Below are 21,412 nucleotides of genomic sequence, written 5' to 3' on the forward strand. Positions count from 1 at the left end.
TCATCTGTTTCAGGGCCGACGGTGCTGCTTGTAACCTGTGGAGTTGGACTGTTCCCAGAGGAAGGCAGGTTTCCTGCGACAGCAGCAGTCCGGTTCCCTATCTTGTCCCGAAGCACCTTCCTCCCGAGAAGAAAGTGACCACCAGCTACCTTGGGCTTGTAAGTGACGGGGAAAATGTCGGGCCGGTACCTTCTTCCCAGACGCGCCTGACCACGTCATCGGGGAGGGGCTCGGGATCTCCGGAAAGGCTCGGAAAAACACGTGAGACCCGTTCTCGAAACTCCTCGGAAATGGGCCAGCCGGTTCACTTCTCTGTGCCTCAGTTGCCTCATCTATAAAATGGGGATAGGGACCGTGCCCAACCCAGTTAGCTTGTATCCACCCAGCGCTCAGTACGGCGTCTGGCACGTAGTAAGCGCTTACAAATACCACGATCGTTACTGTCATCATCACCCTCGGCGTGATGATAATCAGTGGGGTTTACTGAGCGCTTATGCCGTGCGGAGCGCTCTATTAAGCGGGGAAGCAGCGTGGCTCAGTGGAAAGAGCCTGGGCTTCGGAGTCAGAGGTCATGGGTTCGACTCCCGGCTCTGCCACTTGGCAGCTGTGGGACTGTGGGCGAGTAGCTTCATTCTCTGTGCCTCAGTGACCTCATCTCTAAAATGGGGATTAACTGAGCCTCACGTGGGACAACCCGATTCCCCTGTATCTCCCCCAGCGCTTAGAACAGTGCTCGGCACAGAGTAAGCGCTTAACAAATACCAACATTATTATTAAGCATTTGGGAAAGTACAGTACAGAAGAGTTGGTAGACAGGATCGCTGCCCGTGAAGCACTTATAATCAAGTGGGGGGAGATAATCTGCCACTTGTCAGCTGTGTGACTGACTGTAGGCAAGTCACTTGACTTCTCTGTGCCTCAGTGACCTCATCTGTAAAATGGGGATTAAAACTGTGAGCCTCATGCAGGACAACCTGATTCCCCTGTATCTCCCCCAGCGCTTAGAACAGTGCTCGGCCCATAGTAAGCGCTTAACAAATACAAATACCAACATCATTATAAACACTAAAAGTGAATAAAGTTGGGGAAACGGCAGAGTATAAGGATACGTACAGAAGGCCTGTGGGGCTCGAGTGGGGAGAGAAAGTGCTGCAGGGATTAAGTCTGAAGTATAGTCTATCTCCACGGGGTAAATTGGGCAAGACAAAATTCCTGATACATTATTCGGGGTGGGGTTTGTTTCCTAAAGTTTATCCCAGTGTGCAGGTCGAGTGGTTAAACCGGTCTGGAGGTGAGGGGTGCCGGAGAAGCTTCCGTTCCTTGCTGGCACGACTCCCATTTCGGGTAAGTCCCCACGGCTTTTTTGCTGTGGTTCACTTTCTTGTCCCTCTCCTTGGTGTTCGCACGTAGAAAGAGGCTGTTGGCTTGAGGGCCCACCGGCTCCTCAAAACCCATCTATAGGGGGGGACTGGAACGAGCAGGGGTCTGGAAGGCAGGTTACCTGCGTTCCAATCCCTTGCCTTGGGCAGGTCACTTCTCGTGTGCCTCAGTCTTCTCATCTGTGAAATAGCCCCCGTTCTCCCTTCCTACTTAGATCGCCAGCCCCCCGAGGGACAGGGATCGTCTCCAACTGATACCCGCGGCCCTTGTTAAGCATCTACTCTGTGCCACCGAGTGCTAGAATAGACACAAATAATCAGGTTGGACAGTCCAAGCAGGAGGGAGAACAGGTAATGAATTCCCCATTTTACATATGAGGAAGCCGAGGCACAGAAATGACTTGCCCCGGGTCACGCAACAGATTACCTTTTTTTTTTTTAAAAAAAAAAAAGGTATTTGTTAAGCGCTTATGTGCCAGGCACCGTACTAAGCGCTGGGATAGATACAAGCTTATCAAGTTTGTTGTATTGAACTTTCCCAAGCGCTTAACCCGGCGCTCTGCACACGGTAAGCGCTCAATAAATACAATCGAACGTCGGACGCGGTCCCCGTCCCACACGGGGCTCACCGCCTCAATCCCCATTTTACAGGTGAAGTAACTGAGGCACAGAGAAGCAAAGTGACTTGCCCCTGGTCACACAGCAGGCAAGTGGCAGAGCTGGGATTAAAACCCAGGTCCTTCTGAATACCAGGCCTGTGCTCTATCCACTAGGCCTCACTGCTCCTTTACCCCAGCACTCAGTACCGCGCTTGACACGCCGTATGCCCTTAAATACTATTAAAAAAAAGATATAATCTGCTGTGTCACCTGGGGCAAGTCACTTCTCTGTGCCTGTGGGCCACAAAATGTGGAGAACAGGTGGGCCGATTACAGCAGGTGGACATTCAGGCCCCTTTTTTCGGCCAACACGGCCGCCAGGATCGTAACCCAGCCTCGGTGGCCACCCGTATCAGCCGGCTCTTTTTCACGATCCTTGCTAGATCTTTGACCGGAACCCTTCGCCACAGATGGCCGAGCCCCAGCAGGCCCTGAATCATCGAGCCGGGTCTTCTGATTCCCCCGACGGTGCCTCTTCCACTGGACCGAAATCGTAAGCACTTCAATAGATGGTATCTCAAATGGCTTATTTTGCGGAGCGCTCGATCCGTAAGACTTCAGTAAATGGTTTTCGGGATCGAGGACCTCGAAAGGTCGGGGCCCGGGGGGAGGAGAGAGAGGAGGGAGCAAAAGGGGCTACGAGAAATGTTTCTAAATGCTCTCGGGGAGGGCGAGAAAGCAGCGTGACTCAGGGGAAAGAGCTTGGGCTTCGCAGTCAGGGGTCATGGGTTCGAATCCCCGCTCTGCCACTTGTCAGCTCTGTGACTGTGGGCAAGTCACTTCACTTCTCTGTGCCTGTTACCTCATCTGTAAAATGGGGATTAACTGTGAGGCTCACGTGGGACGGCCTGATGACCCTGTATCTCCCCCAGCGCTTAGAACAGTGCTCGGCACAGAGTAAGCGCTTAACAAATACTAACATTATTATTATTACATAGGAGCGACTGAGCCCTGGAAGGGCTGTGGTGGGGTGATTAGGAATCGTTCACTGGGGAGAGGCTTTTCAACAATGGGGAGAGTGACGGACTGGAGAGGGTGCGAGCGAGAGGGTGAAGGTGGGAGAGACGAGACTAAGGCCGAGGGAGTAATTGGCTTGAGAGGAATAAAGGGTGCAAGCTATAGTGGAGGGGGAGAAGGGAGTGGGTTCACAGGAGGGAAGGGGGCTGTTTCCAAAGCTTAAAGCTAAAGGCCTGGAGTTTGGCTTGATGTGGAGAAGAGCGGCTCTTCATCTGAGGTTTTGCAAAGACCTGTGCAGAGCAACGTTTTAGAAAAGCGATCCGGGCAGCAGAGTGAGTGAGTGTACCTGGAGAGAAGCAGCGTGGCCTAGGGGATAGAGGACGGGCCTGGGAGCCAGAAGGAACTGGGTTCTAACCCTGACGAGGCCACTTTCCTGCTGTGTGACCTTGGGCAAGTCAGGTCCCGCATCGGTAAAATGGGGATGAAGACTGTGAGCCCCACGTGGGACACAGACCGTGTCCAAACTGATCGTCTTCTATCTACCCCAAGCACTTAGAACAGCGACCGACTCATAGTAAGTGCTTCACAAATTTGGGAGGAAGGAAGGGGGACACAGAGATTGGACGGCACGGTGGCCGTCCGGATGGAGAGGAAGGGGCGGTTTGAGGAAACGGTGTGAAGGAAGAACCTACAAGGTTTGGTGACAGGCTGATTAGGGGGAGGTCGTTAAGTGGAGGAGAAGGCTTGAGAGAGGAGATGAGGATTCAATTTGGGTCATGTTGAGCTTGGGGTGCCGCAGGGCCCCATGCCAGGATGTCCTAGAAGAAATGTGAGATGGCAGAAAAGGAAAAAGGCAAGGACCAGCGAGGAAGATACAGGAGTTGGCCGCACAGTTGAAGGGTTGTTGAAGTCGGGGGAAGAGAGGGGGACCCCTGAGGAGACGCCACAGTTAAGCAGTGGGAAGCAGAGGGGGAAAAAGAGCAAGAAAGATCAGCCAGAGAGGTGAAAGGAGCTGAGGACGGGGATTAAGACTGAGCCCTATGTGGGACAGGGACTGTGTCCAAACTGTTTAGCTTTTATCTACCCCAGCATTTAGGACAGTGCCTGACACAGAGTAAGCGCTGAACAAATACCATGGAGAAAAAACTAAAGGAGACCGGAAGAGAATTCTCGGGAAAATCAAGGTTAGTGTCGAAAATAGCCACCTGAGAGACCAAGGAGGATGTGGTAGGTCGCTCTGCACAGGGTAACCGTTTTTAAAATACCACTGATTTGGGCAGAGGAGCTGACGGTCGCAGGTGGTGGGGAAATGAGGGTTTAGTCAGGGAGGGCCTCTTGGACGTGTGATTTTAGGAGGGCTTGAAAGAGGGGGAGAGTGGTGGTCTGTCAGGATAGGGGAGAGGGTTGCAGGGCAAAGGGAGGACGCGGAGAAGGGATCGGCGGCGAGACGGAGGTTCAGAGGTGGGTGTCAGAGGAGCGAAGTGTGCGGGCTGTGTGGCGGTAGATTTAGGGAGGTGAGACGAGAAGGGGAGAGTAGACTGAGTACCTCGGAAGTGGTCTTCCGGGATAGGACAGCCTTTTTGAGCATTTGAGGACAAACACGTTTGTCCAGCCACACCCATCTCCGACCACCCTGGACGTGGCAAGACCGAGGCTGATCCGTCATCTATTAAACACGTAACGTAGCGCACAGATTCCACCGCGTCCGGTAGTATCTACCCGGACAAGGATTCTTTATTGAGATTTTGGTAGAAGGTAACGTTCCAAAACAGGTATAAAAAATTTCATGAAATACAATTCTATTCCTGTTTAGCAAAAACATTTAAAATATACTTTATTCCTACATTCAAAGCCAGCAGGACCTTTTCCTCTCTAAAAAGGTTTCACAGCAGCGTTAGCTTAATCCAACAGATCCAATTTAGCATAAGCCCTCTTGGGAAATTTAATGTTCCCAACATTTGTATACCTTGTCTCTGATTATTTTATTCCCTGTCTTTTAAAAGGGAATGGTTATTCTCTCGAGATGTAATTGGCTTTCGGTTTCTTTGTACCTTAAACCCAGCCATGCCTTTTTATGTACCTGATTATGTCGGGGAAGGGACTCTGGTTTGGTTCCTAGTTAAACCGTCTTCCGACCACAGCCAGCTTGAACAGGCCCTGCCTTCGATCTACTTCTCTGCCAGAAGCGATCCTGAATCGGCCGAAGCAGCAGCGCGGTCGCGAGCGGGGCCCGGCTTTTCGTCTCGTCCGGCGTGAGGGGAGAGTGATTGGGTAAGTGCTCTCGGCTTCTGATCTTTCCTGTCACCACCCAAGTCACTGCTCTGAGACCCTGAGCTGGTCCGCGGGACACCGAAGCTCGGTTGCAGGAGCCAAAACAATTTAGAGAGCTTCCTTCCTTCCTGCCTCGTAAAGCCAAAATTCATACTCGCCCATAATTTAGGACCCCCCACCCCCCGTTGTTGAGGCCAAGTCGGTCATTTTAACAATCTGGCCTAGACATTTCATTAGAGAGGACTCGCATTTAAACGGTGATAAACATACAAAATACACTGAAACATATACAAAATGAAATGACGGAAATACATACAAAATAATGCACTTGTTGCAAACTAAACTGATGAAGGGTTTGACTCCGTTTAAAGAAAAAATGCATCGGGTCAGCTTGCCTTTGAGGAAAGTGCAGATTTAGTTTCTGGTCTAAAGATCGCCTGTTGCCTACCAAAGTTAAACAAAGCAAAACAGAAGGACATGTCAGACTACAAATAAATCATCGTCTGGGGAAATTAGGGTGAATTTTGGCAGGGAAATGATGGACAAAGCCTTCGTCAGCAAGAAAGTAACCCCCTTTCAGCTCTAACCAATCCTCTTAGCAGCAGCAGTAGGGACGGGGAGGAAGAGCTGAAGTCCATCTTTTACTCCTGCCCTCCAAGAAACATGGAAAGGCCCAAATTCAGCAGCTTCTGTAGCAAAATGCGAGAGGTAAAAGTCTCTTCACTGGCTTCCACGTTCTTTAAAGGGAAGCCCTGTGTTTCCTGTGTGACATCTCTAACTCTATTGAATCCAAATTCAGAACTTTTGGACTCAATTCAGTTAGTGTTCAGTTAGAAGTGGAAAGGAGTCGGTCATGTTCAGAAAAAAAGAGTAAAATAAGCCCGATTTGATATAGGAAGTGCTGCTAAAAATGTTGTAATTACGTCTCCCTAATATTACGTCTTCTGTTATCTTTCAACGTAAAAATCAGGGTTAAACCTGGTTCAAAATTAACCTCGTAAGGTAGGTGGCCCTTAAAACCTGATACGGCCCTTTTTTGTCTTTTTCCACTTTTAAGTTTGAATGCGGCTCTCATCGTTTCAGAACATGCCGCCAGTATCGACTTTAATTAGCTCTTTTTCCTCTTTTGTGCATGAGAATTTAAAAAGGATAACTCAAGCGCTTAGTTCAGCACTCAGTAAGCGCTCAATAAATGCCACTCCTGATGATACGATACGTTATTTGTCACCATCCCCCCACTTGGCAGAGTGCTTCATACAGAGGAAACCGACGGCTCAGATCCAGTGGAACATTTATAGGCATTCAACAGGGGAAAATAGAAGCAGTATCAATATGCAATCATCTGATTCATACTTTTTTCCATTTAGGGTGAAGCTACCCTTCACTGTTGTACACCACCATCAAGAGAGAGAATTTACTTCAAAGGACGAAATCCAAAGCAAAGGTAAGCTGGAGGGTTTTTGTGTTGTTTTTTTACCATTATCCTTTCGGGTCCTGAAGAGAATAGACGTTTTTCAGTGATAGCAGCCTGTCTTGGGGTTACGGACACTCACCTGCTATAGAGCCTTGTGAAGCCGAAATGCCACGCAGCAAGACCAGGCCGGAGACTGAATGACAGTGTTTCTGAAAGGTCAGACGGTGGCAGAAGTCAGGTTGGGCAGAAGGTGAATGCCAAACAAGTAGTCCTTCCGAATCCGAGTCCCATGGCAGAATTCACACCCAGGCCTTCCAGCCCGGGAAGAGGCGGCTGAGATTTTTGGGGTCCATGGCCTGCTGTATGAGCAGGTTGACCTGCCCCCCAACGCTGAGCACGGTGCCCTCCTCCACTCCTTTGAGTTTCTCCTGCAGCCTCATCAGCACCCGCTCGGCCACCTTGTTGAAGCTCTGGTCGACACCGCTGTCGGGAGAAACCAAAGATGTTAAACAGCTGAGGAAAAACCATTTCATGAACTTTGGGGAATGGGAGAAAACACTGCTTCTTACTCACTGAAGCTGTCTTTTCAGCCACGGCTTTTTAACGTTTTCTTTTTTTTCCTTTGGGGGTCAAAAACGCCACGGCCCTAAGCTGTCGCCAGAACCGCCCTTTCCCCCTTCTTCTCGACCCTCGTCAGCCTCCCCTTCATTCCTCTCCCTCCCTGCACAATCAATACGTTCTATTTAGCGAGCACTGTATGTGGAAGAGAACAACGAAGGAGATGAGACGAGGCCCCTGCCTTTAAAGAGCTGCCGACCTAAAGGAGGAAAGGAGTCATAAATTGTGGGAGCAGGGGAGAATATCAAGGATATCTAACAGGTAGGCAAGAATACTTTCAGAAGAATAACTGAGTACAAATGTATGTACCCTGAGGAGGGAGAGGGAGACATTTTTTAAGAGCAGCTGTTGGCTTGACACCTTGAATAACAACACTTCTGAAAGGCCAAAGGGTGGCAGAGGTCAAGGGATGGTGGGAATTAACTGGGGAAAGTTTCCTGGTGGAGGTGGATTGCAAGCTCCTTGAGGGCAGGGATCCAGGTCTACTTCTATCGAGGGTTTAGGACGGTAGGTGCTCAAAGACTAGTGACTGGGGTGGGGTTTTAGGGAGGACTAGAAAGATGGCAAGCAGTGTGGCCTAGGAAATCTGAAGCGGGAGGGAGCTCCAGCCTCTGAGGGACCATTCCCAACTGGGACTAATCCCCATAGGAAGTGCTTAATCAATAACATTAACTGAGCGCTTACTATGTGCAAAGCACTATAATAAACGCTTGGGAGAAAACAACAGAATTAGCAGATGTGTTCCCTGCCCATAAAGAGCTCACGGTCTACTAAGGTAATAGACGCTAACTAAATACTATCACCAATCTTATGCTAAAATCAAAGTACAGAATGCAAGCTGGAAAGCAGGGGGTGAAGAGAGCGATGGAGAGAAAGCCGGAGGAGCGCCGTGAAGCCAAAGGTATGGAGTTTCTCCTCGTTGTGGGGAGGGGGGGGACGGGTAGCAGCCGCCGGAGGTTTGCGAGGAGTGGAGAAACGGGAATTGAACTACATTTGCAGGAAGATAGTCTGGGCCGCAGTGGGGTGTGGACGGGAGGAGAGGCCGAACTCTCGTTACGGAGAGGGAGCGTGTCTGCTGATTCTGTTGTATCACACTCTCCCCACGCTTGATACGGCGTCCTGCACACGCTAAGTGCTCAGTAAATACGACTGATTGATTAGGCTCGGGGAGAGCAGTGAGGAGGCAGATCCGTTTAATATAACTAGGTGTCGACGGACTTAAAACAAGGGCGGTGGCCGGATGGGTGGAGGGGAAAGGGCGGATCCAGGACGTATTGAGGAGCAAGCCATTTGCCTGAAGGTGGTGACCGGCAGTGAGAAGTCGAGGACGCAGGAGAAGAAGGCGGGGGGACGGGGACGTTCAAGTGGAGAGGGCTGAGGGGAAAGAGGTTGGGATGAGGAAGATAGATTTGGAAGGCATCTGTAGCAAGGTGGGAGCTGAAGCGATAGCGGTACATAGAAGCAGGGACATATAGACTGTGGGATCTAGGGAAAAGTTTTTAGTTAAGGGAGATTGGATCGTGTTTGATGGCAGAGGGGAAGTAAGAAACAGCGGTAAGAGAGGAACAATCAGTGGTATCTGTTGAGATCTTATGGAGTGCAGAGCGCTTGGGAGAGTACAATGCAATAGATTTGGTAGCTGTGATCCCGGCCCGCATGGAGTTTACCATCTAGCGGGGGAAATAAATGAAACAGTGCCCAGCGCTTAGAACAGTGCTCGGCACATAGTAAGCGCTTAACAAATACCAACATTATTATGAAAGCACTTCAGACCCAAGTGTATAGGTGACACAGAAGGGAGGGCAAATAGTTGGAGAAATGAGGAGTTAGGGAAGGCCACGTGGAAGAGGGGTGATTTTAGGAAGGCTCTGAAGAGGGGGAGAGCGGTGGTCTGTCAGTTGCGAGGGGGGAGGGAGTTCCAGACCAGGAGGAGGACACGGGCAAGGGGATGGAGGTACAGTTGAGTAGGCTGCAGGAGCCAAGTGTCGGGATGGATTGGAGCAGGAGATCAACGAGAGGAGCCGGATTAAATGCCTTTAAAGCCACGGGTAAGGAGTTTCTATTTGAAAGCGACGGATAATCGTCGGAGGTTTTTGAGGCGTGGGAGATGTGGACTGAATGGTTTTTTATAAAAATGATCCGGGCGACAGAGTGAAGTATGGACTGCAGGAGGGAGAGAGATTTGAGAATCGTCTGCGTAGAGACGGTAGCCGAAGCCACGGGAGTAACTGAGTTGTCCAAGAGAGTGGTTGTAGATGGAGAATAGAAGGGGACCCCACATGAGATTTAGGGGGCCACGAGGCCGAGGAGGTGCCGGCAAACCGGATAGGAGGAGAACCGGAAGAGGACAGTATCAGTGAAAGAGATGGGGGTTTAAGAGTGTGAATTTAGCAAGCGGGAAGGAGAACGAGACACGGGAGCAAGAGAGCGGTAAGGTGACGGGGAGACTTTGCCAAGTCCACACTGGAAGGCTGGTTTCACTTTTACCAGCAAAACAGCTGGCGAGGTGACTGAGGCTAGGGAAGGGGGACGTTGCGAGGGAGAAACAGAGACATGCTGACAAGAGCCAGCTGTCCTGGGGAAGGAGAAATCAACACTGCCTTGCTTAGTGGCCTGGACTCGCTCATCACTGTGCCTGGAAGGGCTGTGAAGCCACAGATTCCTAGACCCCCCCCCCCCCCCCCAGCTCTGCTCACCTGAGTTTTCGATTACATTCCTGGTCCTCGGCATTCAGAGTGGAGTTCAGCTCAGTCTCATCTTCTGGCCTCTGTTGTAAATATAAAGCTTTCAAGGGGTTCATGGTCCAGTCGAAGAGAGGATCGTAGAGCAGGACCTAAACAGAGAGAGGGCATTCACTCGGTAAATCTTTTTAGGTACGGCTGAGGTATCTATCTACGGCGGAAGCACAGTCTGACGCACAGACATTCCGAAATACACCCGGGACCTCTCTTCCCTTCGACGCTATCGTTTTTCTTTTTTTAATGGACTTCGTTAAGGACGTGCTCTGTGCCAGTCGCTGTTCTAAGCGCTGGATCAGACACACGCTAATCCGGTTGGACTCGGTCCGTGTCCCAGATGGGGCTCGCGAAGTGACTTTGCCCAAGGTCACACAGCGGGCAGGTGGCGGATCCAGGATTGGAAGACAGATCCTTCTGACTCCCAGGCCCGGGCTTTAACCTACTTCCGTTGCATCACATTTCCACCGAGAGACTAGCACAGTCTCAGCAGGTGAGGGTGGGAGTGACCGTAAGCTCCTTCAGGACGGGATCGCCTCTTCTTACGCTACCGCGCTCTGTCCACCCTAAGTCCGCAATGAACACCACCGACTGAGGATGCGCTCCCAAGCAGAGGCTCCCGTGCTCCAGAGGTCCCAGCCTACCTCTCTGTCCCAAGCTAAGAGAGGCCTTAGGGGGACTAACTAAGCGCTTGAGTTATCCTTTTTAAATACTCATGCGCAAAAGAGGAAAAAGAGCTAATTAACCAACGTGCGATAGCAGACCAGGTGGTTTCTGCCAAATGACGACCACCCCGGGCTCCCCCGTTGAGAATTCCGGATGAAGCCTCAGCCCTGACGGCCCCCACGAAGGAACCGTCGTGCCCCGAGCCCCCGCTGGGGCACGGCGAGCAGGGAGGGCTGTGCGGAACTGGCCAGTGCGCATAAAGGTTTAGAGGAGCAGAGCTAGCCCGTGCCGTGGCTATTTACTGGTCAAAAATGAACAGCATCCCTCTGCGCCACCGGCCCCGGACGCGTTACCAACCGTCTCGACCTCCAGAATGCCGTGAGGAAAGAGGCGGAGAAGTGACCCGGGATTTCCTTCCCACCCGACGGAGAACGGAGACCATTTACCTCCACAATGGTTAACAGAGTTTCCTGGGAGTTTCTCATGACCTCCATCGTTTTCTCACAGCATCTACAGTACACAGACAGAAAAGGGTCAGTGAGTACAGGCCTCCTTCCCCTTTTGAAAACCGAAAACATTTTCTACATTTTTCCCTTCCCAGCAGCCCGGTGATTAAAATCAAGGGGTTCACCCTTGCTAGTGGTGTCCCTGCGTCTCCCGCGTCCGCCTGGGGCCGACTCGTGTCTGCGGGACAGGATTGAGACCCGAGGCCCTGGTGGAACGCGTTTCCTAGCTTTCCGGAAACCGTCTTCGCACCTGGATGGGGAGGTACGTGCTCCTACTGAACCGCTGGAGTTTTTCTTTCGGTCAGTACTGGTTCTACTACGTGTTTGTAATATTTTAATGGATTACTTTATCGGGCTTGAGCCCTGAGCTTAACTGAAGGGAGACCCTGGAAAAATCCTCCATTCAGTAGTTCCAGCAGGGAGAATGTAACTATGATAACAAATTGCAGTGATTGAAGGCACCTGGCTACTTTTATATATCACCAACCAAAGCAAGTAGGTCATTTCACTTGGAAAAGGCAGTCAGACCTTGACCTTATCGAGAAACACAGACCTCCTAATAGAATATTATGCTACACGTACATCCTCAGGATGTACATGTACGAATGCAAAATGCCAACATCTGATACAGTTATGAGCCAGTCGGCTCAAACTCTTCACCCTAGGAGTCACTACCAACACCTTATTTGGAATAAAAACCGTAAAGAAATCACAATGTGGTGATTCTTATTCAACGCTCTTCTTATTTTTAGCCCCTGCAGGCCTCAACTCCAGGACAAGATCCCAGTTGCCTGCGGCGTACCAAAGACCGGGGTGTAATTATGAGGGTAAGAACTGCCATTTCTGGATCAGTCTGTCGGTCGATTTACTAAGCGCTTGGGAGAGGACAATATAAACAGATCATTCCATGATGAGATCCACTGTCTCGTCTCTGACAGTGGCACCTGGGTGCTCGGAGGGCCTGTTGTAATAGTCGCCCCTCCGATAGCCAGCGTGACTTTTCTCCCTTTCATCTTTACCTTTCCCCTCGCTATAGCCAACTTTCCATCTGAACCCTGGATGGAAAAACATGTACAAATTGATACGGCCAAGTATGGCAGGCATAAAATCCTCTCCTCTCCGCGACGTGTGGTCACTCACCTTCTGAAGACCCCTTCCACACCTGTGATACCCATCCCGTCTACTATGTCCCTGGTTAGCCTGAAAGGCACCGTTTCTGGAGTGGGAAGGATTTTACCCTGCTCAAAAGCCACTCCTAAAACAGAGAAAGGACAAAGGGTTACAAAATTGTTTACGGTCTGTCAATCCGTCCATGGTATTTATTGAAGTGCCCCGGGAGAAGCGAGACCCATGCAATCTGCCTTCAAAGAATTTGCAGTCTACTGGGAGGAGGCGGACCCCAAAATGATTTCCATCTAGTGGGAGCAGGGGGATGAATATAAACAAAATATAAAGATTATTATTATCACTACTGACCTAAATCTATGTGAACAAGCTCTGCTGACTGCTCATTTATCAGGATGTTCTGTACGTGACGATCGCCAAGTCCAAGTATGTAGCCAACTGAAAGGTGAAAAAGATCTCGTAATGAAACTATTCAGCCAGTATTCAATTTATCAACCCACATGCAGTTTTCTGATTCTTATAATGAAGCAATCTCCGTTACAAAAAAGGAAAGTTAATTCTAATATTAGTTTGGGGAGTTCTTTTTAAGCTCTAAAGTAAATAATACTTCTAATACTTCATGGGCAAAAACAGAAACTGGCTGAATTTTGAATTAATCAGTGCTTGGGAACTTTGCGTTTCATCCCAAAGGCATCTTGTTAAAAATGTGTCCCCACTGAATATACGTTTTAGAGTATTCGTTCATTCTCACGTGATTAAAAGGTAACCTTTCAGTATCTAGATCATGCTTAAAAAAACTATTCTCATTGCTTATTGTTAGCCAGGCAAATTCTTTGACGTCTTTCTGGAAGCGAGTTAAAACCAAAACACTGTTGAGCTCAAGTTACAATTCAAAGTACTTAGAAATCCATGAAGAATCCTGCCTATTTCTCTCAGCAATAACACATTTCTGGCAATATTCCTTACAGTTCAAATGAACAACATCAGCATGGAGCAGGTGACATCTAAATAAAATACTGTGACGATATTATGGTTCTTAAAACAATAGATGTTAAGTAAACCTGACCTAAAGTGGAACTGTCCCCAAAAGCTTAGAGTCTAGTATTTGGGACACCTTCCTACTGGAAAAATTACTGAGCTCTTCAGAAAAATTTACATTCTAAAACACCAAATAGGTTTAGCTCATCAAAATATTAGATGCTAGATTAAATGCTCCAAATAAGACCAGCAGGCTCAGTACAATAACTCCCAAGTACAAATACAGTGAATACAATAAAATGTGCAAGGCTGTAATATTGGTCTCGTGACATAAGTAAAATGTATGGAGCAGGAATAACAACAATAGTAATTACGGTATTTGATCTTCCCAGCTCCAAGGTTGCCCGCAAGCGTAGCGCTTTACGTTGGGCTGCTCACCGATGGATGAAGTCGCCACGCTGCGAGTGTACGCCAGCCGCCTCTCGAACCAAACTGCTGGATCCAGGAACTTCTCCATGCAGAAATAGCGGAACACCGGCTGAAAATTATTGCAGACCTCCAGGAAGGTTTCGTATTTTTCTTCAAAGGATTTCTTCTGTATATCCTTTTAAATGAATAGCAGATGATTAAAAGGCCGTTTCTGTCATGAACTCAATCAAATCGTTATGATCCAAAAACCTCCTAAATCCCTTGTGGTCACGAGATTTGCTCCCTCAGTGGTCGGATTTGATCGCAATGGGTTTGTTTTTTGTTTTGCATTTAGGGGGAGGGGAAGTGGTGTCGCGTTAAACGTAAGGAGCCTCCCCTGCAAAAACAGGCCTCGCACAATCTATAAGGTTCCTGTGAAAGCTGAGGAGGATGACAAAAAAATATAGCATTCCTACATGGGATTTCTGTCCATGTGATGGAGTTGCTGGTAGTTTAAGGCCGTAAGCTCATCGGGGGCAGGGAATGTGTCTGTTTACTGTTGTACCGTACTCTCTCCCTGCACACGATAAGGGCTCAAATACTGCTGAATGAATGGAATAAATAAGGCAACATAAGGTTTATGATCTGGGGCAGCGGGGGTCCCAACGTCAACAACTGAAGAGCAGCAGACCCAAACTATAATTTGGCCGAGACACTCCGAAAAAAAGAAAAAAATTAATTAGCCTGTGAGCAGGTGTCCTCAGAGAGGAGAGAAGGGAGTGGCACCGCCGGGATGGCGGAGGCGACATCGAATAAAAGGTTGCCGATGGATCCATCTGTCAGTCAATGGTATTTACTGAGCGCTTACTATGTGCAGAGCACTGTCCTCAGCTCTGGGGACGGTACAGTACAGCAGAATTAGCAGCCACGTTCCCTGCCCACAACGAGCTCACAGTGTAGAGGGGATCTGATCGTAGCCACCCCGTCTTCCTTCACTCAGTATTTTCAGACGAGACGCTCGCATCCTGAAGTACACTAGTCCTACGACGCGAAGGAAGCATTTGAGAAAAGGCCAACGGTCCGACTACTACTTACCATCATTTTCTGCTGGCACTGTAGAGCACTGAAGTCCTTTGGCCTATACCTCTTATGGGCTCCATTTTCACTGTTGACCAGGAATTCGCCGATGGGCACGGTCCCCGTGCACCACTCCAGGACCCCGCTTCGTTGAGACAGGGGAACCACCTAAAGGAGCCCAAGAAACAGCGTTAGGGGCATCACGGGGCCTTCCGGGAGCTGCCGCGGCCCAACTCGGTCCAGCAGAACCCAGGAGGGTTTTTATTTCCTTATTTGCTTTTTATTGAGGCTCTCTACGGATTTACTTTGCCGCCCCCGGTTTCTGTGGCACAGCTAAGTGAGAAGCTCCTTTTAGCATTCCTTCATTAATTCAAATTTTTTGAGGTCTCACTGTAGGCAGAGCACTCTACTAAGCGCTGGGGAGAGTACAATACAACCAAAACCAGACCTGTTCCCTGCCCACAACGACCTTACACTCAGCAAGCAGTAAACCTCATTGGAACAATATATTTTAGTTCAGCTGTGGTTTCAGAGCTTCTTGATTGCTGCTACCTTTTCTCTGCAGATGAGCATTTACAAGAAACTGCAGGACTGCTGATCGAAACTGGAGCTAATAATGGGATTATTTAAAAACTCTTCTACGTGAAAATGGGCACATTCTTTGCGGGCCATTATTAGACACCTTTGTACCGGCTGAAGAAGACCATCAGACTGAAATAACATACGAATATTATTCTAGAAGCACCTATCGGCAAAACACTTAAAATTGGGGGGGGGGGTGACTAATTTTGGCAAAGAATTGTTAAATATTAGCTAGACGAAGATTCAAAAAGTTAACCTAAAACCCAGGTCATTTACATAAATAAGCTCCTCATTCTCAGTATCGCAAAGTCACCCCAATCAGTAATCTGGGATATTTCTGGCCTGAAATTCAGGTAAATTTCCCAGAGTTGTTCCGAATGTGATTCTGCTTGTTCTTTTATCTAGTACAATTACAATCTTAATTCTGCACTGCCATAATGGGAACATTCAAAATATCTCCTTAACATGACGGCCAACCAAAGATAGCTCACAGAATCAATGCGTTTCAAGCTAAACATCGTTCCCATTTCTTTCTACGCACTACTTTCTTCCAGAGAGAAAAGCTGTCGTTGGCAACGTAAGCACTTAGCAAACTGGAATAGCCATTAGTGCTTGCTTTAAGAGAGACAGCAAAAAAGCAGAATGGCAAAACAATAAAGCTACCAGTTTCCTCTCTGCCTCCGTGAAGAAGTAGTGAAGTAAATAGTCACTTACCTTATAAGTACAGATAGTCAGTTTTCTCTTTCTGGTTTCAGTGTTTCGTTGGAGTAGCGTGTTACACATCTGGAAAACCTGCTGCATTACAGCATCTTGTCTCAGGTCATCTTGACCCTTGAAAATAATCATACGATTATGCTACTACAGAGCAACTTCTCCACTGCAAAGTAAGAAAGCAAGAATTCCTCTAGGATCCTAAAATCCCAGAGAGTAGAGGAAGGGCTTACTGGATTTATCTCTGTGGAGGTCACCGCTGTCCAAACAATGCTATTTACTAAGCACCTAAGCTCTAGCCACTAGGCCACGTTGCTTCATTACGTACACATATGACAGGAGAGAAAGGAAAGAAGGTAGAGGAGCCAGACTTTTGAAGAAGGTAGAGGGGATGGGATTTCCTCTAAGAAACAGCGGAGGAAGAAAAAGTGGATGTGGAATAGAAAGAACTTGGGAGGGCAAGGGACGACCTCGGGGAAATTGTCGGCTGATGGTATCTATTTTCAATTTGAAAATGATTTTCCTGTCAAACGATCCTTTTCCCCGACCAAAGAAAAACTGGACAACCAACGAAATGGAAAAAAAGAACCAAAACAAAACCAAGAGTCAAACCAAAACAAAGGAATCGAAAACTCAGCAGCACTTGAAAATAAAGCTTGATGACTACAACAATGAGCTCACCTTGACAAGCTGCCTCCTTTCCTTGCCATCTGAGCCCACGCAATCTATTATTTTCGGCAGATTGAGGCCTCCTGCCAAACGGAATTCTGGCTTAAATGAGGAAATAGTCACCAGATTTTCATACTTCCCGGTTGGGTCCACCTAGAAATAATCATAATAGTAGTATTCGTTAAGCGCTTACTATGTGCCAGGCACTGTACTAAGTACTTGGGTGGATACAAGCAAGTCGGGTCCCTGCCCCACGTGGGGCTCACAGTCTCAATCCCCATTTTATAGACGAGGTAACTGAAGCCCAGAGAAACCAAGTGACTTGCCCAGAATCACCCGGCAGACAAGTGGGAGAGCTGGGATTAGAACTCATGACCTTCTGACTCCCAGGCCCATGCTCTATCCACTATGCCATGCTGCTTCAAGGGGCAGCTTCAGGAAAAAAAAAAAAGGAAGCCCCCTTTGCTAGGGTATAAATCACCCTCAATTCTGGCACAATGTGTGTTTCACTTCACTTTTTGGCTAGAAAGTGAAGGTGGAATGAGGGACGGTTCTTCTGACAACACGAACCCGCCTGAACCCAGTCGGACACGATGCTGGAGGAAACCGTTGGGTGTAGGCGGCTGTCTGACGGGCTGAGGAAGCAGCGTGGCTCAGTGGGAAGAGCCCGGGCTTGGGAGTCAGAGGTCATGAGTTTGAATCCCGGCTCGGCCACTTGCCAGCTGTGTGACTGTGGGCAAGTCACTTAACTTCTCTGTGCCTCAGTTACCTCATCTGTACAATGGGGATTAACTATGAGCCTCACGTGGGACAACCTGATCCCCCTGTATCTACCCCAGCGCTTAGAACAGTGCTCTGCACACAGTAAGCGCTTAACAAATACCAACATTATTATTATTATTACAAATCTTCCCTAATGCGGGGGTAGGAGCTCTGCAGAAATGCAGTACCCACATTCTTCTGGAACTGCGGAGATCGGTAGCACATTTCAGTTCAACACTAAAAAGAGACATGCTGTTCTGCTTTTTGAAGATAGCAGTTGCTTGTTACATTTCCCACCCAGGTAAAATGTACGCGCATTTATCACGAATCAATATCAATAATGATTCAACTGGAAATTTGTAAAAATCGCTCCCCGATATACTCTGACATTTAATACCTCGTTCTGTCTTCACGACAGCCCTGAAGTAGAGAGAAGCAGCTATCACAGTCACTCCTATCATAACTTGTGTTTTCTTTATGCAGTTCCAAAGAACAGGGAAGCATAATTATGACATCTCTGTAAATTGACTGTAATGCTCTTAGCTATCGGTCCTTCGTTAGCATGACTGAAGAACAAACTCTAACTACTTAAAATTCAACTTTACTGGAAATTGATTTTAAACAGCGCACCTAAGTTCCCACGGAGGTGATAATGACTCCTGAGTGCCAGAAAGTCAAAGCGTAATATCTCACTGAAGTTTTAGCCTTAGAAAGTTAGAAATGCTGTGGGATGCTTGGTTTTGTTTGCCGTAACCTTCTTGAATTTCACCCACTGTGATGAGAGCCTCAAGTATTTCGACTCTTTCTGACCTTTCCTCTCCTAGAAGCCTGTCTGATCTTCCTAAGCCAGGAGGAAGGTCGCAGATTTTAAGGATGGAAACGACTGGAGATACTTGAAGGCTCGGGGATAATAATAATAATGTTGGTATTTGTTAAGCGCTTACTATGTGCAGAGCACCGTTCTAAGCGCTGGGGTAGATAACAGGGTCATCAGGTTGTCCCACATGAGGCTCACAGCTAATCCCCATTTTACAGAGGAGGTAACTGAGGCACCGAGAAGTTAAGTGACTCGCCCACAGATGTCAACCCAACTTGGAAACAAGTCAGAAAGAATGTGAAGCATAGACGGCGCTTAGCTGTTCTTACCTTAATTTCCATGGTGGGGACAACCACATCTTTCAGATTCTTTAGTCTTGTGATTGGTTGGTCAGCCGAGATACGGATGCCTTCTGCATGCAGAGAAAAGGATGTGTAGGGGTGAATTCTGTGACAACAGCCCTGAGGGAACTCCACTTTTCTGGTCCTTCCCTATCGGAAAGCTTATACACTAAGCTTTCAAAAATGAGTTTTAAACAATTAGGAAAATTAAATTCCATACTCCCTTTAATTTCAAGTACACTCCACTTTCCTGGTCCTTCCCGATAGGGCCCAGGTTGCTCCCGGTCTCTGCCAGACCCAGGACCGTAGTGACTGACTCCGGTCTGGGTGTCAGCCAGATCGAACGTACAGCTGGGCCCAAACTGTCCGGCCTGAGTTTGACCGGGGGGCGGGGGTCAACCCGGCCTCCTCCTCCCCCATCTGAAGACAGACCACTCTGGATAGGCTCTGATGCTACCTCACCTTAGCCCCAGTATTTCGGGTAGCCAAAAACAGTCCCGTGGGAGGAAAGAAGAGGGAAGACGGGTGGCCTAACAGTAAATGTGAATTCACCCCATTCCTATAAAGGCTGACTCTAGACCCAATCTAACCCAGCCACTGGATTGGTGAGACCCACAGGGCCAAGCGGATCCCAGCAAAGCACTGTTCTGTGGTTCCTACCGTGAGTTAAGCTACACCTCATAGAGATTCATTCATTCATTCGTATTGAGTGCGTACTGGGTGCAGAGCACTGTTCTGAGCACTTGGTAGAGTATAATACAACAACAAACAGACACAGTCCCCGTCCACAACGAGCTCACAGTCTGGGATGGGGAAGGGGAAGAGTTAATGTAAATAAATTAATTACAGATATGCACATAAGTGTGGCGGGGCTGAGCCGATAAATAAATAACGGCAGGTATGTACGTAACTGATGTGGGGCTGAGCAGGCAGAAGAACAAAGGGAGCGAGTCAGGGCAGAAGGGAGTGGAAGAGGAGGAAAGGGGGACTTAATCTGTTAAGTGCTGATGCTCTTTTGTCTTCTGGCTTTTTTCACTGCATCGCCAACAAAAGGTGCACGGGGACAAAAGAACACCTGCCGTGCAAAAGCGTTCTGTTTCCATTCACGGGGTCAGACTCTACTAACATGGGGTACAGTCCCTTCTCAGGGCTCTTTCGGACACATACTTCTCTGAGCTTTCCACGGAGTGGCATCCAAGTTTGCTAATGTAATATAAGCATCGCACAGGGTCTCAACACCTCTGACCATGTGAGCGCGACTACTCCTTATGATATTTATGATGTTGTTGGCGGCCTCCATTCGATTCTGCAAATTGCAAAATGAAAACGGTCTGCTAGGGAAACAAGGACTCGGACAGATGCCCCACTTGAAACTTCACAGAGAGGTTGAAACTTCACACCCAGGTACAAAGAGGACATTCAATAAAGCAGATCAAAGCGAATCTTCCAGTGGAATAACACTTCAAACTGAGCTGACGTTGAATCCCGACTAGATAATCCAACAGTGCTATCTATTGAGCGCTTACTTTGTGCAGAGCCCTGTACTAGCGCCCGGGAGAGTTCGATACGACAGAGTCGATAAACGCGTTTCAGGCTCACAAGGACCGCTTCTCACGTTGATGAGGAAGAAGCTTATATACTAAGCTTTCAAAAATGATTTCAAAAATGAGTTTTAATGATTAGGAAAATCAAATTCCATGCTCCCTTTAATTTCAAGTACACATATTTACCAGAGGTCTCCATTCTTCTGAGATTTAACCTGGCAGGATTTGGGGAAACCGGTGAAAAAAAATCTCAAAACCAAACAGGAAAATGCAAAACCCACATACCATGTCAAGTTGGGAGATTTGTTTCGGCACATTTTTAGATATTTTGCTTCTCTTTGCTCCCTCTGCACTTTGCAAAAGGTCGTCTTTGTTTGCGTTTGCCAGGGCCAGTATAATAAACAAAGTATGATGAGGATGATCTAGGGAAATTCGAGCAATGAGCTGTCAAAAAACGGAAAGAAGAGTTACTCCGGGGACAGGCACATTACAATAACAGCTAACAAAAAGTTTAGAGCAAGAGGAAGCTAAGAATACTTTAATTCCTAGGAATCACTGGTTCCCAGTATTTTCAATTGCATACATAGACAATCATACATGGACGGTTGAAGGTTACCCATTAAACCATCTCCAGAAGGGTGCCCCATTTATTCGGATCCCATGCCAAAGTCAAATTACTCCAAAGGACGGCACGAGCTACGCGATCCATTCAACGTTAATAAGGGACTTATTTCCGTGGTGTGATTACAAAGGAAAATCCTTGGGCTTACGTTATTCAGAACTTCATGGAACCCAAGTCCTCCCGTCATCTTGGTTCCCATTCTAGCAGCCAACTGGTACATAAGAGGCAGAAACTTGTATGAAGGAATCTTTGAGCCGCTTTTCTGGAGTAATGAGAAATTCAGGAATTCTAAACCAAGCTGCGTTAACAATACACCTGCACGTAAATATTAACGACCACGTATAATTTTGAACGAAAAAAAGTTTAGACACTGCTTGCCTACAAAGAGGGGTTTTTTTCCTACTTTTATCCCAGCTTGGTGGTATCACATAATAGCTCTCATTGTGCTTCCCACCCCCAGTACTCTCTCCTCAGCGTTTTTATATAAATTCATATATTCACATTTTCTCTCTCTCGCATACACACACTACTCTGTCACGAATAGATTGCAGAACTATCTCACACTACAGTG

At 47.9% G+C, this 21,412-nt stretch overlaps 1 protein-coding gene and 2 long non-coding RNA genes across 8 annotated transcripts in view; 2 read left to right on the forward strand and 1 right to left on the reverse strand.

Moving 5' to 3' along the window:
• The first annotated feature begins 1,062 nt into the window (after nucleotides 1-1,062).
• On the forward strand, nucleotides 1,063-4,316 carry LOC114805812. Its single transcript, XR_003753837.2, has 3 exons — nucleotides 1,063-1,344; nucleotides 2,422-2,531; nucleotides 4,085-4,316. It is a non-coding gene; the product is annotated as an uncharacterized LOC114805812 (long non-coding RNA).
• Nucleotides 4,317-4,689: 373 nt separating this feature from the next.
• ATM (ATM serine/threonine kinase) overlaps nucleotides 4,690-21,412 on the reverse strand; it is an 81,574-nt gene continuing 64,851 nt past the window's right edge. For 3 of the 4 annotated variants that reach the window (XM_029047766.2, XM_029047765.2, XM_029047767.1), the window contains 13 exons: nucleotides 20,990-21,103; nucleotides 20,505-20,663; nucleotides 19,843-19,981; nucleotides 18,664-18,746; nucleotides 16,768-16,908; nucleotides 16,090-16,206; nucleotides 14,812-14,961; nucleotides 13,747-13,912; nucleotides 12,682-12,768; nucleotides 12,346-12,460; nucleotides 11,146-11,209; nucleotides 9,995-10,131; nucleotides 4,690-7,163 (listed from right to left, as the gene is read on the reverse strand). In XM_029047766.2, the coding sequence (XP_028903599.1) occupies nucleotides 6,980-7,163; nucleotides 9,995-10,131; nucleotides 11,146-11,209; nucleotides 12,346-12,460; nucleotides 12,682-12,768; nucleotides 13,747-13,912; nucleotides 14,812-14,961; nucleotides 16,090-16,206; nucleotides 16,768-16,908; nucleotides 18,664-18,746; nucleotides 19,843-19,981; nucleotides 20,505-20,663; nucleotides 20,990-21,103 (1,656 nt within the window). In that variant the 3' untranslated portion in view covers nucleotides 4,690-6,979. The remainder of the gene's footprint in view (nucleotides 7,164-9,994; nucleotides 10,132-11,145; nucleotides 11,210-12,345; nucleotides 12,461-12,681; nucleotides 12,769-13,746; nucleotides 13,913-14,811; nucleotides 14,962-16,089; nucleotides 16,207-16,767; nucleotides 16,909-18,663; nucleotides 18,747-19,842; nucleotides 19,982-20,504; nucleotides 20,664-20,989; nucleotides 21,104-21,412) is intronic. The other variant, XR_003753828.2, reaches the window with a different exon arrangement.
• On the forward strand, nucleotides 5,178-15,314 carry LOC114805807. Of its 3 annotated transcripts, none has more exons than XR_003753830.2 (7): nucleotides 5,178-5,266; nucleotides 6,634-6,710; nucleotides 7,428-7,559; nucleotides 8,124-8,199; nucleotides 11,301-11,467; nucleotides 11,958-12,032; nucleotides 13,701-15,314. It is a non-coding gene; the product is annotated as an uncharacterized LOC114805807 (long non-coding RNA). The 3 variants fall into 3 exon arrangements; XR_003753829.2 differs by having other exon boundaries at nucleotides 11,304-11,467; XR_005661200.1 differs by having other exon boundaries at nucleotides 8,129-8,199; nucleotides 11,304-11,467.

This window comes from Ornithorhynchus anatinus, chromosome 20 (genome assembly GCF_004115215.2).
Source record: "Ornithorhynchus anatinus isolate Pmale09 chromosome 20, mOrnAna1.pri.v4, whole genome shotgun sequence".
Lineage (NCBI taxonomy): Eukaryota > Metazoa > Chordata > Mammalia > Monotremata > Ornithorhynchidae > Ornithorhynchus > Ornithorhynchus anatinus.